The sequence below is a fragment of the Paramisgurnus dabryanus genome, chromosome 11 (genome assembly GCF_030506205.2).
Source record: "Paramisgurnus dabryanus chromosome 11, PD_genome_1.1, whole genome shotgun sequence".
NCBI lineage: Eukaryota > Metazoa > Chordata > Actinopteri > Cypriniformes > Cobitidae > Paramisgurnus > Paramisgurnus dabryanus.
In genome coordinates this window covers 15,441,313-15,459,891 of record NC_133347.1, presented here as the reverse complement: position 1 = coordinate 15,459,891, position 18,579 = coordinate 15,441,313, and the positions used below count along the sequence as shown (strand labels likewise).

At 36.4% G+C, this 18,579-nt stretch overlaps 1 protein-coding gene across 1 annotated transcript in view; it reads right to left on the bottom strand.

Moving 5' to 3' along the window:
- The window catches only part of cacna1sb (calcium channel, voltage-dependent, L type, alpha 1S subunit, b), a 28,513-nt gene that overhangs the window by 9,276 nt on the left and 658 nt on the right, over positions 1-18,579 (bottom strand). The window contains exons 2-27 of the mRNA XM_065247074.2: positions 16,614-16,719; positions 13,392-13,531; positions 12,873-13,006; positions 12,430-12,582; positions 12,101-12,306; positions 11,042-11,145; positions 10,737-10,876; positions 10,565-10,643; positions 10,203-10,363; positions 9,843-10,068; positions 9,133-9,340; positions 8,944-9,064; positions 8,721-8,835; positions 8,535-8,631; positions 5,918-5,987; positions 5,334-5,466; positions 4,614-4,743; positions 4,466-4,525; positions 4,195-4,301; positions 3,950-4,037; positions 3,265-3,372; positions 3,112-3,164; positions 2,876-3,022; positions 2,340-2,541; positions 359-517; positions 5-115 (exon numbers count right to left, since the gene is read on the bottom strand). Of these exons, the coding sequence (XP_065103146.1) occupies positions 5-115; positions 359-517; positions 2,340-2,541; positions 2,876-3,022; positions 3,112-3,164; positions 3,265-3,372; positions 3,950-4,037; positions 4,195-4,301; positions 4,466-4,525; positions 4,614-4,743; positions 5,334-5,466; positions 5,918-5,987; positions 8,535-8,631; positions 8,721-8,835; positions 8,944-9,064; positions 9,133-9,340; positions 9,843-10,068; positions 10,203-10,363; positions 10,565-10,643; positions 10,737-10,876; positions 11,042-11,145; positions 12,101-12,306; positions 12,430-12,582; positions 12,873-13,006; positions 13,392-13,531; positions 16,614-16,719 (3,358 nt within the window). The remainder of the gene's footprint in view (positions 1-4; positions 116-358; positions 518-2,339; positions 2,542-2,875; positions 3,023-3,111; positions 3,165-3,264; positions 3,373-3,949; positions 4,038-4,194; positions 4,302-4,465; positions 4,526-4,613; positions 4,744-5,333; positions 5,467-5,917; positions 5,988-8,534; positions 8,632-8,720; positions 8,836-8,943; positions 9,065-9,132; positions 9,341-9,842; positions 10,069-10,202; positions 10,364-10,564; positions 10,644-10,736; positions 10,877-11,041; positions 11,146-12,100; positions 12,307-12,429; positions 12,583-12,872; positions 13,007-13,391; positions 13,532-16,613; positions 16,720-18,579) is intronic.

Genomic DNA, 18,579 nt, shown 5'->3' with positions numbered 1-18,579 from the left:
GTACCTTTGCTTTAAATGCAACGAGTTTGACCAACATCTCAGCGGTGAAGAGGACGGTAAAGATGAGATTGAGAGTGTCAGAGAGTTTGGTAATATACTCGGCCTGGTTGCAGTGCTATATGAGTGAGAGAAGACAAAGTCACAACAGTGAGTAATGGATGAACTACTGCATAAAAATTGCAACAAGTGTGGAAACATTGGACAGTTTGCTATCACATAAAAACAAAGTTTTATTTAACTTTTATCTTTTATTTTTACCCAAGACCATTACCATTACCAAAAAGACAACCATTTATTTTAATATTTTATTGGCTTATAAATAAACCTGACTTAACGGTAAACTTTACATGCTGTTTACCTGCATTCCAAGACACAGTGTGTTGAGCATGATGAGGAAGAACATGAGATACTCAAAGTAACAGGAGGTTACAAAGTACCAGACTCGGTACTGGTGTGTGTTTTTCGGGATGTAGCACTTGAGGGGTCGTGCCTTCAGCGCATACTGCACACATTGACGCTGGTAAGGGGCGAGAGGACACAAGACAAACATTAAGGTCAAGGTCAAGGTCAAGGTAAACTTTATTATCCACAGGTAGGAAATTCATATGGTCACCTTACACGCTCCAAACAATAAAAACATAAAAATATAAATACAGTAGACATTAAAAACATTTAAACATTGAGAACAAAACACACAAAAACACAATCCAAACAGAAAAATAAATAAGCATTGAAAACTAGCTTAGTGCTAACATACACAGTATGCTCATATTTTAAAATGCCTAAGAATTTTTAATTCTATTGTTGTACAGTCTAATTGCTGTAGGCACGAAAGACTTACTGTACCTTGTGGTCCTAATTTTCTTTTGCAGAAGTCTGCCACTTGACCTATAGCTTTTTAAAAAACTCTGATGAAGAGGGTGGGTTGGATCCTTTAAAATTTGTTCTGTCTTTTTTAAACTAAGGTCATTGTATAGTTGAGCCACAGATGTTTGATCAACTCCAATGATCTTACTAGCTGTTTTGATTATTCGTTGCAGTTTATTCTGGTCCTTAATGTACATATTACCAAATGCACAGATAAGGCCAAATGATAAAACACTCTGCAAGAGAGCTTTATAAAACATCTGTAGAATACAGCTGTCTATTCTAAAATGATTAAGTTTTCTTAGGAAAAACATCCTCTTCTGCAACATTTTAGACTTATTTTGTGCACATTCATTAAAAGTCAGTTTATTGTCTATCTCAACCCCCAAATATGTATATGTTGTGACCCGCTCTACTGCTACCCCATTTATATTTGATAGTGGAACTATAGTTCCCTTTTTAGTAAAATCTATAATCATCTCCTTTGTTTTCTTTGGGTTAACCACAAGGAAATTATCTGTACACCAATCAATAAAACCCTGCACCTCTCTCTCAAAACCTTCTAGGGATGCAGCATTAGGTTTTACAAAACCCACTAATGCTGTATCATCAGCGTATTTCAAAAAGGTGTGATTTGAGGAGGTTGCTTGGCAACTATTAGTATATAAGGTGTACAGAATGGGGGACAAAACGCACCCTTGTGGTGCCCCTGTATTAATGGCTTTTAACGATGAGACACATGAATTGAATTTAACCTGTTGACTGCGGTTCGTCAGAAAGTCAAAAATCCACAGAACTAATCTTGGGTTAACCTCCAGGTGTACCAATTTTTTTACCATCAGGTGGGGTTGGATTGTATTAAATAAATAATAAATAAAAATATGCATTATTTAGGTGCAAAAAAAAGATAAAAATCAGATGCACAGAGAAAATCTGTTTGTTTGCACAACAATTCTACACTGCGTAGATTCAATCTCACATAAATGAGAACATCAGCCGGTTGCATAAACATCTGGTAAGTTAAGACTGTCTCTTAAGAACAAGTCTGACCAACTAGCAATTAGTTAGGGTTAATCAGTCTTACTTTTCGAATCGAAATGAGATTCAGGTACATTTTCATGTCGACTCAAAACATTGATGACTAACTTGTAGGACTAGTCTAATCAGTTTATGCAACCAGCCACTGAGAACATCTTGATCTCGTGAGAATTCAAACATATTTTACAAGTTGGCTTATTTGTATGAATTCATACAAAGTTAATTGTGCAAAAACGTACCATTCTCTTGAAAAAACAACAACAACAAAACCAAACCCCTAAGCCCGCCCCTAACCACAACGGCAGAGGGGTCAATGCAAATCATACAAAAACGTACGAATGTGGTGGTAAAAATGAATACAAATTATCTAACTTGTAACATATGTACGAATTCTCATGAGATAGTGTTGGAACCTCCATCTTTTTGTTGGTTACCTGGTTTTTGTCAAGCTCACAGTCTTTGTACTCCTCTTCTCCTTGTTCTTGGAAAGTGACGATGACAAAGCCCACGAAGATGTTCATCATGAAGAAGGCGATGATGATTATGTAGATGACGAAGAATATGGAGATGCCCACTCGGTTATTGAACACAGGGCCTGAGTTCACTGAATCTGAGTCTATGGCCGTATACAGGAGTCTGTTAAAGAAGTGTGAGGGAAATTTGGGATTGGTATTTGTTACTAATCTTAGATTTTGTCATTTAAATCGTATTAACACTAAAAATTTTATGAGGCTATTGTGTGCATGTCTTGTATATGATGAATATTAATAATTTTTAAAAATTAGTTCATAAACATTATATAATATTTTTACAGTCAAAATTGTTTAGATTTTTTACTATAATATAAAGGTAACAGTTGGCTTATTACTGAGAATTAATATAAATACAAATTAATATAAATGTGATGAAGCTCTCTATTAGAATTATTGTATTAAAAACGTCTAAAAACGAAAGATGTTCACAGGCTTACTCTGGCCAGCCCTCAAATGTGGAGATGGTGAAGAGCGCCAACATGCCGTTCAGCACATTGTCAAAGTTGAAGTTGTTGTTGACCCACTTTCTCTCATGAATCTCCATGTCATGGAGAGAGCTCTGCACATGCTTAATAAATGTCCCTCTGAGAACAACCAAAAATAAGTCTTGCTTAGCTTTTCATCGATACAGACCAGCAAAAAGTAGCACAGAAATGTGGCTGAAAATACTTACTGACAGTCAATTTCTGTGTTTTGCAAGGGATCTGTGCATGAGTATAATTTGCCCTGCAGAGAAATAAAGTAATTAAAGGAATGCAATCATCAGTACCGCCTCCATTTAAAAATAAAATAGTAACATATATCGTAACATTTGGTGTTGTTTTACCTTAAAAAGCTGAACGCCTATGCAGGCAAACATGAAGTCTAAGAGCAAGGTGACCAGGACGATATTACCAATGGTCTTTACGGCCACGAACATACACTGGACAACATGCTGGAAAGTGGAATGTAAGTAAACAGTATTTAGTGCCTAAATGGGATTGTTATTTAAAGTCATGCCTATGTGCATAGAAAAGCTTTTTTTCAAATCAATTTAATTTTATTTATATAGCGCTTTTCACAATTGTTTAATTCTTTCAAAGCAGCTTTACATAAATAGATGCAGAAAAAAAAACAGAAAAATAGATGGGCAACATAAGCAGCAGAATACAGTGGCTACAATTAAACCGTATAGCGAGCATAATAATAATGTAACACATAGAAGAGGGTGCTAAGTTAAGCCAATGTCATCTTACTCCCCAGGGGTTGAAAAAAAACCCTAGGAGAAAAACCCTCCTGGCTTTTTTAGTCAGGAGGGAAAAAAATCTTGAGAGAAAGCCAGACATTGCTAATTCTATAGAGGATATACTATATAACATACTGTTTTATACAATATTAGGAATATTGTATAAAATTGTCTTATTAAAGAACTGAATTGGGGGAAATAAACTGATTCCAAATCTAAATTCAAATGCCTCAGGTCAAAGCATCTGTCGCTTTTCAATAAGTTAAGGTGCAGTAGACATACACACCTTTAATCCTTTGGCTCTGTTGATGGCCCTTAAAGGTCTGAGGACCCTCAACACCCTGAGAATCTTCACTACAGAAATGGTACTAGATCTGCACATACAAAAAACATGCTTTATCATTTCTAGTCAATTTAAAGTAAACATGTTAGAAATGCATGTAAGTTTTAATATTACGTGTTTGAACCTATTCCAAATATTGCCTATGCCAAAGCATGATTGTTTCTTTATTCAAAATATATTAAACTTACTCCATTCCCATAGATAAGAGTGATACGCCCACAACAATGAGGTCCAGAATATTGAAAGAGTTGCGGCAGAATGAGCCTTCATGCAGGAAAGCTCCATAAACTGTCATCTGAAAATACACAACAGGTCAGGGCTGCATGAAAGGTCAAGCAGACAAAACTGTATGTATATTTATAAAGTATTTAAAGGTGTAGCTCATTTTGTTAGTTAGTCACTTAAATATAAATGAATATAAAGTGTATCTACTGTATATGAAGATGACAAGTGTGTTACCTTCAGCACAATCTCAATGGTGAATACGGTCGTAAAGACGATATCAGCATAAGCCAAGACCTGTGAAATCAACGATTTTTATGATCTGATCATTTATGATCTGATAAAATTTAAATCTTTAATCTGTGATGATCAGAAGGTTTGGTACCTTATTTCTGAATGAACGGGGGTCGATGGGGTCTTCAGCTGCTAGAGAAATACTACTGAGGAGGATGAAGAGGAGAATGATGTTGGTGAAGGTGGTGTGGTTAACGATCCTGTGGCAGAATTTCCGGAACCTTGAAAAAAGGAAACACATTTTCAGTTACTAACTAATAGGAGTTAATCACTTACTGACATTTTGGGATGGTTTTAAAAATTCCCAGAAGAAAGATTATATTCCTCAGAGGTTTCCCTTTCATAGTTCAAGAGATTTTATGGATTTCTTAGTTATGTTTCATTCAGGTTTCAACTTGATCTTGCTTACAGAAACAAATGAAACAAAAGTTAAAATACATCAGGAGTATGCAGCTGTAAAATGAATGTAGATTATACAGGTAAAAGTATCTGGATTTGAATCAATTTAATGAGAATTTTCAACAGTATTGACTTTTCATTGCACTTTGTGAGCTTATTGTTACTTGTTGAGATCTCTTTTAAAACTCATGGAAACATTTGGGAGAAGTCTTTTTTTTCTTGCAGAGATGCAGGAGGTTGAAGCAAAAGTTTCCATTTGCTCTTTATTTAATATCATTGATGTCTAGCTGAGATATTAAATAGCTCTAATCTGTATTATTCAAAAGTGTGTTCTTGTCAAATCTTTATTATTACCAAACACATTCATTACTGGGACATTATTGTGCAAAAATGCTCAAGCAAGAATCCTTACTTATTCTGTGGGCCAAAAATGAAAAAGGAGCTGGCGTCAGGCATGGGCACCTCTGTCTCCTTGAGCTGCAGGTCAGCCATGGGTCTGGGTCTGGGGCTGTCGGGAATCTCTGGCTCCTCTTCCTCATCATCACCTGAGCAGGAGAAAAAGGTATGAGCAGAGTTACACAAGCACTGACACTTCAAACAAATCATGTGCATATAAAATCTTGTGTGAAATAAGCAGTTCACTGATTCAGAATAAATCACTGATGAGCATTGATGTGCGTTTATCAGCAAGAACAAATGATTTGTGAATAAAGCAGCATATAAAAACTAGTATTTATGTTGTAATCAATTTTACACGACTGGAGAACCAAATCAAAATAGCCAGCACAGTGGTTTGAAGTGGGCTCCATAAATGAGCTTGCAGACTGGAGCTAAGAATAAGTTTAACTTATAATAGATCTTCGTTCTCAGAACTTCAGCCTTTCCGTGTTTAGATCTGTACGGTACAGCCTGAGACAGCATTTTATGAATTGCTTTATATGAATGTATGAATAAGATCATATTTAAACCCATTTGTGTTAATTCTTTGAGCCTCACCTGGAAAGTCTGCGGGAGGGAAGGGATCCTTCACTTCATTCACATTTGATTCAAACTCGTCGATCTTGAGCTGAGGCACATAAATAAATCCTGTTTAATTTGCTGATATCGCTTAGTAAACAAAAAGTACTTAAGGGAATAGTTCATCCAAGTTTGAAAATTCTCTCATGATTTGCTTATGCCGTACCAGATAACTTTCTTCAGCTGAACACAAATAGCTTTATATTAAAATGTAGTCATGTTATATTATTGATTTTATATCTGTCTTTATCGATTGATGATTGGTCCTTTTAACTGGGAGGCAGGACTTCATATTGAGTGTTGCATTGTCCCCCATAGAGGTCCGGAAGTCACCTGACCCATTCTGTTTACGCCACCATATTGGCGCATTGGCAATGCGTGACGCCAGTTTCTTTTGCTAGTTTCAACCCAGCGCAATGATAATTTTCACGTTTAGTGCCACGTTGTTTAAATAACAAATGCATTTGCATCCAATTTTGCGCCCATGGGCGTTCTGGTCTGAAAACGAGGTGTGTTCAGGTGCATTGTTGGCGCGTTGCTATTTTGAGGCAACTAAAATAGACTACGCCATTGACCAACATCAAACTGGTCTAAAGGCTAAAGTTAATGTCGCAATAATGGTTTTGTTATTTAATGAGCGCGTTATAATATGCACCTATAAACGGGACGACAACACGGGTTTGCTTATCACACACATGGATGCGCAACAGCACAAAAACTCTTTAAAATATGAAAGATTAAAGGATTGAAATGTAAAAGATTATTATTGAGTCTTTTGGACATAAATGAGGACCGATCATGAGACGTTAAAAGGTGTAAAGAGCTGCTTCACCTGTAGCCTGGGAAGTAATTAAATGCTTTGCTTTAAACAAATGCATCTTTTTTAAAATGTTTTTAAATGCTACACTACGGATTTATTGTATATGATGACTCTGTACCTGTGGATATGATGAGATGAGAAACATTTAAAGTTTTTATTATGTTTTTTAAAAATCCCATGGCGCTGTCCGAGTGCTGAAATGCTTCGGCTCTCCGCACGTTTGTAAATTCTTTATCTCTTGTTTGTATTTTTAGACTACAAACCTTTTCTCGCATATTTGCAAATAATTTTATGATATTACAATGATTATGTAGGATATTAATACATTTACAGCAATTAAAAGCCTGCTATTTTATTTTTACTTTCATGACTGAAAGAAAAAGGCTTTTAAAGGTTTTAATCCAAAAACTTAAAATGAAAACAACACACTTTTTTAAACATTATTCTTAAACTGGGGGTCTTCTTTCTCTGCTTAGTTTTTCAGTTTACAAAGTCTGTTATCTAAATAGGCGCACAAACCATTTTTCCCGTCGTTAAATTAGCAAAAGTGGCATTGGACACGGCCATTAAGACTGTGAGCTTTAGGCAATGCGCTTAGATCGTTAAAATAGGGCCCACAGAGCTTAAAATTAATTCAATTACTTTTTGCTTCAGTTTGTTACAAATTGGGTAAGATCTAGTACCATCTAGTGGATAATAGCGGAATTACAGATTAGCATAAAAACTCGCCAGGAAAGCGTCATTGACAAGGAAATGTTTTCTCTTAAAGGGGACATATCATGAAAATCTGACTTTTTCCAAGTTTAAAGCAACACTATGTAGTTTTTTTACCTTTAAATAATGTCTCTAAAATTATTTCAGTGATAGAACAACTTTTAACTGGACAAATTGTACTGTTGCTGCAACCTGAGCAGCCTCCTAGCTGCTACAAGCACACTCTGAAAGTGGCGGTGGAGGGTAGGAAACACAGCCCCGCCCCTCCCCCTGCCTGCATACCAGGCACTGTTGCGCTTTTCAACCACATGGGGGAGCTGCAAGTCATTTTTACATGGAAACTACATAGTGTTGCTTTAAGTGCTATAATTGGGTCCCCAGTGCTTTTATCAACCTAGAAAATGTGAAAAAGATCAAACCAGTAACTTAGTTTTGATAAACCATTCTCTGCAAGCATGTGAAAAATTGGTCATTTAAATTTGGCTTCCCCTGTGATGTCAGAAGGGGATAATACCGCCCATTAATCTGCACTATCCAACCATGCCATTTAGTTCAGAGATCAGCTCATTTGTATGCACCTACAAAGTGGCAATATTAACATGCTATAATAAATTATCTAGACAGTATTTTGAGCTAAAACTTACATACTCAGGGGACCCCAAGAGTTTATTTGACATCTTACAAAATCTTGTGAAATGTCACCATTAATTGACCAGATAACTGGTCAATGGCGGGGAAAGAGTTAAACATACTTGTTAACAGACTTGTTTAAAATAAATTAACACTATTGATACCAATTCTACAGTGCTCAAGCCCTCTACAATTGCCTGCCAAGAGGGCGGAGTTTAGGCTGTGTGATGTCAAGAGCAGCATCTCTACAGCAGTGCTCAATCTTGTTATATATCCAATATCTTTGCTATTTGTTCGTGTTCAGATAAAGATATACATCTGGAATGGCATGAGGGTGCATACATTTTTTTTTATATTTCGATGAACTATTCAAGTTTATTAAAAATGTACAAACAAAACATATTACTCTCTAGGAGGGAAAGGTGTGTTTACTTTAGCTGTAGTGGGCATCCCCTCAGCTTTTGACCTGGACTCCATCAGTCTCTTGGCCATCAGGAGTTTCTCTTCCTCACTCTTCTCTGGCATTGATCTGATTTAATAAATGAGACAGTTGCAAAGTTTTACTATAACAAATGTTGGCAACACTTAAATGAAACAATACAGAGATGAATGTATCACCTCATAAGCTTTCTTCTGGCTTTCTCTTCTGCTTTCTCCTTCTGTGCTTCTGTCAGACTCTCGGCTTCAGCCAGATTGTCCACAGCGATGGCCAAGAACACATTCAAAAGAACGACTGACGACAGCAAGCTAAGGAAATAAACCACTATCACAACAACATATCATTACTGGACCTAAAAAAAACAATTGTAGTGAAATGCAAGCACTTCTATGCAAAGGATACAGTTTCCACAGAAATAGAGGATTATGAAATAAATGCTGACAAGAATTCCCGGGGACGCCGGTCCACCATGAGCCATGATTCCATTATACATGATTGTGTCCCACTCTTCTCCAGTTAAGACCTAAAAGACAAACTGGTGTAATTTTCATTTTAAACAAGCTGCAAAATCAGGTTTCACCACAAGAGTACCTGGAAAACACTAATAAGGGCCTGTGGAAAGTTGTCAAAGTTGCTGCGCTGAATCTCTCTGTCTGGGAAGTTGAATTTTCCACCGAAGACCTGCATGCCGAGGAGGGCGAAGATGACAATGAAGAGGAAGAGGAGCAGAAGGAGTGAGGCGATGGAACGGATTGAGTTGACCAAAGATGCAATCAGGTTATTAAGTGACGTCCAGTATCTGAAGACCAATGAGAGGAAATACACACTTGATAGAGGATACAGTTAGAAAACAATGGTAAACAAACAGTTCATCCATATTTGTGCACACTCTGAATTCTGACTATATTCATGATGATAAGAAACCATGTTCTTTACTAGACCAAATCATATTTATCTGGTTATTGATACTTGTCATAAATCTGTCATAAACATGTAGATAGTACTTTAGTCTTGCATGACTGAAATAACTGCCAGAGGCGTTGCAAACATGGCTGCCGAGTGATGTGACTTCCCTAAAGGGTAAGAAGCTTAATAGGATAGTTCACCCAAAAAAGGAAATTCTGTCATCATTAACTCACTCTAATGTTTTTACAAACCTGTAAAAATGTCTTTGAATATTTTAAATGTTTATGACCAAACCGATCAAAGCCCTGTTGACTTCCATAGTATTCCTTTTCCTACTATGGAAGTTAATGAGGCTTTTAATTGGCTGAACTATCCCTTTAAATAAGTCAACGTACCTCGTGAGCTTAAACAAGCGCAGAAGTCGTATGCATCTCATCACAGAGATCCCCAATGGTGTCATGATGCCTGATGCGACCAGCATTATCTCAAAAATGCCGATCGACACCACTAAGCAGTCGAATCGATTGAAGACCGACATGAAGTAAGATCTCGGGCCAAATGCATACAGCTTCAAAATCATCTCTATTGTGAAAAAGCTGAGCAGGACTGCATTGGAAACATCTGCAACCAAGAGACAACAAAGACTTTGTTTGCTCTGCATTTGGAAATGTATGGTAATCCACAAAACTCTTGAGTGATTCTAGACATGAACCAAACAACTTTAAACAAGGTATCTGATGCCTTATGAAACAGACCTTGAAAATGTGTTAGGGACTCCGTCTGGTGATGATGCTCGGTAGCAATAACCAGTGTGTTGAGTAACACAACGAAGATAACCCACCATCCGAAGTATTTAGATTTCACCAAAGCATGACACTTCCTCCGTAAAACAATGTTCCAGCGACGAGCGAGTCGGCTGTGGATTACAGAGCAAATGTTGGATTGGAGTTTTATGCATGAAGCATAGATTTTTTTATGGGTGATGGGGTGATGGCATTTCACTCATGAAAATAAAGGTGCTGCCACATAAAAGAACATTTTTGGTTCCCAAAAGAACCATTTAGTTCATCTATGGCATCTTTTAGCACCTCTATTTTTAATAGTGTAGGCAACTTACTAGAAATAGACCACCCGGTTGAGTCCTGCCATCTGGAATAGGCTATCTGTCTCTGAATCTTCCCTTCTAGGAAGAAGTGCTGGAAAGAAATTAAAAAAAAACTTTAAAATGCTGTTATGCTTTTCACATTGTAATAAAACTCAATGAAACAGACAGACAGAATGTCTGTTACCCGCTAAATCTTCATCTATAACTTCAGCTTGAGTGATCCATTCAATGTAGCCTTTCAGATCTTCATCCATTTGTTGACACTCTCGTAGTTTCTGGTATTCTCCTCGCGAGCGAGACTTCTCCCTCTCCTTAGTAAACTCTCTAAAACAGGACAAACAAATCTCTGTTAGGACACAAAGCATGCTTAAACAGACTACGTGAAAAAAATATGTCCCATAAACCATTTCAGTAATTATTCAATCAGCCTTTTTTCATTTTTAGTGCACTGTGTGTCTTTAAAATTTTGCAAGAAAACTATACTAGTACCCGCTCAGAACTCCAAGGACCAGATTGAGGATGAAAAAGGACCCCAGGAGGATTAGTGTCAAGAAGTAGATCCAAGGCCAGCTATTTCCCAGTGCATCATTGACCTGAAAAATCAAACTGTCATTATATAGCATTGACAAACATATGTCCATCATAAAGGTTAGGGTTAGAAAGGCTTTCCTTAAAGGGATAGTTCACCCAAAAATGAAAATTCTGTCATCATTTACTCACTCTCATGTTGTAACAAACCTGTATAAATTTCTTTGTTCTGATGAACACAAAGGAAAATATTTTGAGAAATGTTTGTAACCATACTGTTCGCGTGGACCCCATGTACTTTCATAGTATTCTTTTTCCTACTATGGAAGTCAATGGGGTCCACAAACGGTTTGGTAACAGACATTCCTTAAAATATCTTCTTTCGTGTTTATCAGAACAAAGAAATGTATACAGGTGAGTGAGTAAATGATGACAGAATTTAAATTTTTGGGTGAACTATCCCTTTAAGCTCAGCTGGAAGAGCAGGGCCCAAGTAAAGGTACTGGGTTTATTTCCACAAAATGTACAAAATTCCTGTAAATTGTTGTAAATCACCTGCATTGTTTTCATTCTAGTCACTATGGGATAGTTCATCCAAAAACACTGTCATTATTAACTCATCCTCATGTCGATTGAACCATGTCTTTCTTTGTTAGGACCCAAACATAGATTTTTTTTTAAATTGTTGTTTTGGGTTTTCTGGTTTCTCCGGGAGTGTATGGAGACCAAGGTGGTCATCATCCACTCCCATATAACCAGAACATTTATTTGTTTAAAACGTATGGGTCCTTAAAGCTTGAAGAGCCCAAGACAAAAAATTTTTAATGGTTTCTGAAGGTCAAAGAAAGACATCGGGGATCAAACTATATGAAGGTGAGTAAATAATAAAAGTTATTATTCATCCATTTAAGTAATGAGTTCCATTATTATTTCCTCATTATGTTAGGGGCATTATGTCTGACCCCTGACCTTTAAAAAAAATATAAAAAGAGGAGGACCATAATGTCCATAAATAATTACCCAGTAGAGCACCTCGGTCCAGCTCTCTGTTGTGATACACTGAAAGACTGTAAGCATAGCAAAGCCAAAGTTGTCAAAATGGGTGATTCCAAAGTTTGGACCAGGCCAACCTGCCCGACATTCAGTGCCATTGATGGTACAGCGACGTCCGTGTCCAGCCTGGGCACAGGGTGAGGGTTTTTCATTCTCTCTGATAGCGATGACATCTGGAACAGAGGAATTGTGGATCTTTAAAGGTTTATTTGCAGTGCTGTGTTACTATATTAACATGGAGACAAGGTATTTTGTCAGTTTTTATAAGATGAAGTTTCAAAACATATTGAACCCACCAGTGCCCTCGTAGTAACATGTCTTGTGCATTTTACACTTGAACAGCTCCAGGCCCATAATGGCATAAATGGTGACCATGAAGAAGACCAGCAGCGCAATGTGAAAGAGAGGCAACATGGATTTCAGAATAGAGCTCATCACCACCTGCAGGCCTGGAGGACAAAAGCAGTTTGATTAGACAATCTCATTGAGTCATAATTTTGATTTAATAATGGAAAACTTTTATCTTACTTAATAATATATTTTTTTTTTTATTACTTAATAATAAACTTTTATCATAGTTTATAAGGCATGATGTGAGCACATTATAAAATGGTATGATACATACAGGTATGATATTTGCAATAATATAATAATATTGATGCAATGTTAAAACAATGTATTTACAATGTTGCCCAAAGGGTTAGGTGAAAATGTTTATTTTTTTAGAGAAGGTTCTTACTGGGAACTCCTGAGACGAGGCGCAGTGGTCGCAACACTCTGAACGCTCTCAGCGCTTTCATGTCAAAACCTCCACCCTTCTCTTTAGGAACTCCTGCTATTGTGTTAATGGTGTCCACAACTAGTGTGAAGAGCCTGTGGAAGTCGATTAAAAGCTGATTTTAATGGACTGTGACTTGGGAACATAAGTTCCACTGTTCACATTTCTCACTGTATGGGTTCAAGGTATAGTTCACCCGAAAATTCTGTCATCATTTACTCGCCCCCATGCAGAGGTTTGTAACAACATGAGGGTGAGTAAATAATGACAGAATTTAAATTTTTGGGTGAACTATCCCTTTAAATACAGAGATCACATTTCAAGTATGGGTTACCATAATGGACAATCACATTACTTTTAACTTATGTTCAACCGACTATAGACAAAACATCATGTTAGTAACAACATGAGTGAGAGGAAATTCATGGACTGTTACTTTAAGAGATATTTAAAGACTGCTGGCCATCTCAAATGTCTTACCCCATAAACACAATGACAAAGTCTAGTATGTTCCAACAGTTTCGTAAATACGCCCCATCATGGAACAGAAATCCATAGGCTATTATCTTTAGAAAGCACTCCAGAGTGAAAATGATCAGAAAGATGTACTCCAGACTCTCCTGCAATAAAATAAACAAAGCAATGTTACAGATAGCCTATATGGAGATATAGCATATAAAATATCCAGTAGGCTAACAAAAAAGTATTTTTTGAAATTTCTAATCACTACAATTAACACCAACTGTGATTTCAAATGAATTTGACTACATTCATGAAGCAGTGAAGCTGTGTGTGTCCGCACATATCGTTGGCGTTAAACCAAACTGGGGTTCGCGAACCCCTGGTGGTTTGCGGGGGAATTGCAGAGGATGAAAGTTGATGAAAATAATACATTATTATTAAAAAACATTAAATGCAAATAAATAATTGTAAAACATAAATCAATACAAAACACTTACTAACAAAACTACATGTTTTATCTGATTAATCATGTCCATTACACAACACTGAGAAATTATGCAAAATGCACAGATATGTTTTATGTACCAATAAAAGAAGAGTAAGGTTCAATAACAGGTAATAATAACAATAACTATGTAAACTACCACTTTTTTAAACAGATGAAAAAAAATGTAAGCAAGTGCTATAAAATTATTGAAATATTTACTAATCCCAGAGGTAACTTTATTTAGGTCAAGGAGGCTGACAAAAAAGTTTGAAAACCCCTGGTGTAAACAGTGAAAAGCGCTATACAAATAAACTTTATTTAAACTTAAAGAGCTATTTCACTGCTAATAAACTATATTATTTTGTGTATTTGGTATAATACAGTGTTTGTGTGGTTTATTTTCGACATACCGTACATTTTTGTAACACCAGATTTCACTCTATTCCTGAAATGCACAAATTTGAAAAGCTCTCTGATTGGCCAGCTAATCTGTACGTTGTGATTGGCCTGAATCTGTACATTGTTCATTGACCTCTGACTTCAGATGGAAATGTGATGGTCTTTACCATGTTTGAAAGATTTGGTTGCTAACAGGAGTTAACTTGCAGGCTGTATGTCTGAAGCGGGAGGAATTATGATAATGTCGGTTATGTCTACGTCACCAATCCCAGGAAGTAAACTGTTGCCTACAATCCGTGTGTTTGTTGTAGTCCAAGAAAAGAGATTTATGTTGGGGATAACTCGCATCGTTTACTTTATTTAACTTTTAATATATCAATTCCAGAATGTCAAGATTTAATAATTCTGCATTGTACAAATGCATTGGATTTTTACGCCACATGTTGTCATGTGTTTTTTTTTTTTTTGCTTTAAAACTCAACTCTGATCTGAATATAGAAACAATTCAATTTACAGAATTTGCAACTACCGTAATCATTTTCAGTGATTTCCCAAAGAAAATAAATAAAACTCACTATGCCTTGACTGTTATTTCTCAGATAAGGTTTTAGCTCAGTAAAATTACATAAATCCATACAAATACAAACCAATTTTAGTGCCACAGAAATACTAAGCTAAATTGCAGGCCGAACAAAACAACGGCCCCCAGATCTATCTGTTATGAGGATCTAATGTGTGTGTTTACACAGCTTCCATACTTCTGTTGATTCATTTGTGCTTCTCGATCTACTGTAGAGATTTTCAACCTAATTCTGATCACGTCTACTGAGATCAACTCGCAGCTCTTGTTTCATGACTTAGTATCTGAGGAATGGTCGGCCCACCAGCACAAGTCACCGTAACCAGGGAGGAGCAATGGGGAGTAAATAAATGAGTGCGGCTCAGATTTGTGCCATTTGAAATGTATGAGTGCACACACTAGTGGAAATAGTGTGTGACCTAAATACCTCCAAAAAAGCTTGAGTCATGTTTGTGTAATACAGTAGACATTTCATCACCTTTAAGTGTTCATGCAGCCAAGAAAAAAATAAAAATTTTACAAATACAAAAAGTTTTACCACATGTGATCAGCAAGAGCAACTTGGCAAAGATCTGTGGTCACATAGGGTAAATGATCTCATCATTGTGAGCTGATCTTGGATAACACAGTCACTTCAACAGAATGTTTATTAGAAAAAAATATCCACATGCGTCACTAATAGTCTACTTGTAAATGTTGTGTATCTTTAAACCCAACACTCATACAATTGGATCTCAGATATGGATCTAGACCTGCCTGCACTGCACCTCTCCAACATAAATATACTAAGAAACAAAACAGAACACCTACTACAAAAACTGTAAATTGCAATCCAGGTATAAAATAGTTTTTATAAAATACAGGCCTATATTTAAACAAAACAAAATAAAACAATATGTGACCCTGTCAGTGAAATCCAGGATAAATTCTCATAATCTAAATGTTTCACTTTAAATTCAGTCTTTGACCTTATACTCAGTCAATAAAGATATCAAGGTAAGGTTATATATATATATATACAATGTTCTTTACATTATTTCATGTAAATCACAAAAAAATGACTTTAGATGGGTTTTCACATGCAGGGTCACAAATGAATCAGCAGCAGTCTTTGTCAAAGCTCTGTGAAAAAGCCAACCAGGCAAAAATGGAAACACACTCATACAGTATCAGTTACAAGTGACGTGCATCCCCTTCATAACCCAAGAGCCAAAGACCTGAGAAGGCAAAACGCTGAACAACACTTTATCTTGGATATGTTTAAGTTTCTCAGGTTCTCTGGAAACAAACCAGGTGGTACACTTCTAATCTAGTTTTATCTAGTACACAACTAACTGTTATGTTTTATCTTTCTGAGGTTGATTCTTGGAAATAATGCTGAGTTATTTTCAAATTTCGGTCCAAAAAGATAAACCCAACCTGTGGGGTTGTAATTCAATACTGAGTTGTTAAAATGCTGAGTATTTCTAACCCATTGTTGACTTAAATATAAACATTTTCCGGGATTAAGTCAAGTGCCGTTTTAACCCAACACTGAAAATAACTCTGCATTTTTGGATAGGCTTATTTTGTCTTTAAACTGACTAAACTGCCTTGTAGTATCTTGGGACTTTCTAGACATGGGATATACAGACATACTATGCATTTGATAGTCATTTAGAGGTCATTCCTTTGACAGCTGACACATTTTCTTCAGGGTTAGGGCCATACTGATCATTCTGATGCATCAGTCTATCAACAGTTTCTTTCAATAGAGCTTGAACTTGGATCTCACCAGTGTTAAGTTGGTGTTGTTGGTGTCCTCTTCGGGCATTGGAAGAAACACAGCCAGAGCTACACAGTTAGCAAAGATGGTTAGCAGGATAATGATTTCAAAAGGCCTGGTGGAAGCTGATCAGGAAAACATTGGGTAAACAAATGATGAGATAGGAGTCGAATGTTTTCCTATATGAGATAGGGCCTACTTAGCAACCAGGTACCAACATAAGCACTAGCAAAGGGCCAAAAACCAGTGAGAACTGGCTTTGGTGAGTTATTCAATAGTTGGCTGGTAACTTCATTTGGAACTTTTAGGTCAAATTTTAGGAATACAGATATGTTTAATTGATGTGACATTACTGAAATACAACTGCTTAATACAAAAAAAAAACACTTATTATTAGATACTTTACTACACTGAATGGAAAGATTGGTTTATCTAGGATGATTTTGAACTTCAGGCTATAACAAGTATTCATGGTTGTCCTCGCATTCCCTTATTTGACACATCCAAACTTATTTTACAACGTTTTTGTAACTTGGTGATTCACAGAATCTTTCTCGAATCGTACATTAGGTGAGTAAAACAATGATCTGCTCTGTTTGTCAAAGAGTTTTATAAATTATGATACCTTTGTCAACATATGAAGAACAATTTAGATTCTGCCAACAAACCAGTATTTCTGAATTGCCTTAGGGCAGTGGTTCTCAAACTTTTTCGGCATGTGGCCCCCTTTATATGATGCATCCCTTTATACCCCCCCAAAAGAAAATCTAGGACATAAAACATTCCAAAACGTAAAAATTGAATTAAACAAAACATTTTAAAGTATACAATGTAGTGCTGTTGGTTAGTAGCCTTATTTTGATGAGATTTAATTACACAGAATTTATGATAAATTAATGTATTTTATTAAATGTAGTTAAACTGGGGCCCCCCTGGCATCATCTCAGGGCCCCCCAATGAGCCACGGCACCCAGTTTGAGAACCACTGCCTTAGGGATTCAGCAAATTTGAAGAAAAAGTATTTGAAGAACGTATAATGTGTGCCGGGAGCATCTGATTAATATGGCATTTAGTGGCTTTTGCATCTAAGCTCATCATATATTTTGAATTAAAAATGCAAAATTCAATTTCATGGCAATATTTATAATGACCATTAAAACAGGCATAGGAAGTTTATTTTGGATTCTGCACTGAAGGAACAGTCTGATATTTCAAGAGGATTTTGATGTGTTTTCTCAGTTTGGTTTTAATATTATTCAAGCGCACTTGAATGAAATTGTCTGCTTAAAAGTTTAATAAGTGTTTTCAATAAGGCCAATAAGTGTACAATACATGCAGCCTGAAATTATTGTGAAATGCTGCGTGCATTTCTGCCACAAGGGGCCTGACTGAGAATTTCCCTGCCAACTCAGCATCATGTCCACTAGTGATCCAACACAACAGCTGTGCACACCCAGAATATTATTCAACTGTTTAAATACACTTATGCTAAACTCCAACATTACACCCCCTTTTCAACACAAAAACATGAAGTTTCTCATGAAGTTCTCTTCTAAACTCACTTCCACTTTTTCTTAACTATTTAGGAAATGAAAGTCTCATGGTCATATTATGTACAGCAAAAATGTACCCTTAATGTCAGTATTGTGTGAGAAAGCGATCATAAATAGGACGCTAACAAACTACCTGCCATTTCTGAAGCACTGCACTACCAAATCTTGCTAAAGTCTCCAACAAACCTTAGAAAGCAATGTTAAAATTCCAAAAGCTGTCTACCATCCACTTTTAAAAATTAGGACTGAGATAAAGTTTTATTAATAGTGTTTTGTTAGCTGGCTGTAAATAAAATTATGATAATCTCCTTAAGCATCCACATGAAGATCTGAGCCAACTGTTTGACTGTGGTGAGTTGTATACATAACAAAAGCTTAACGCCTTTATTCACACCTGGCAGCAGAAAGGTTTGTTGGGAAAA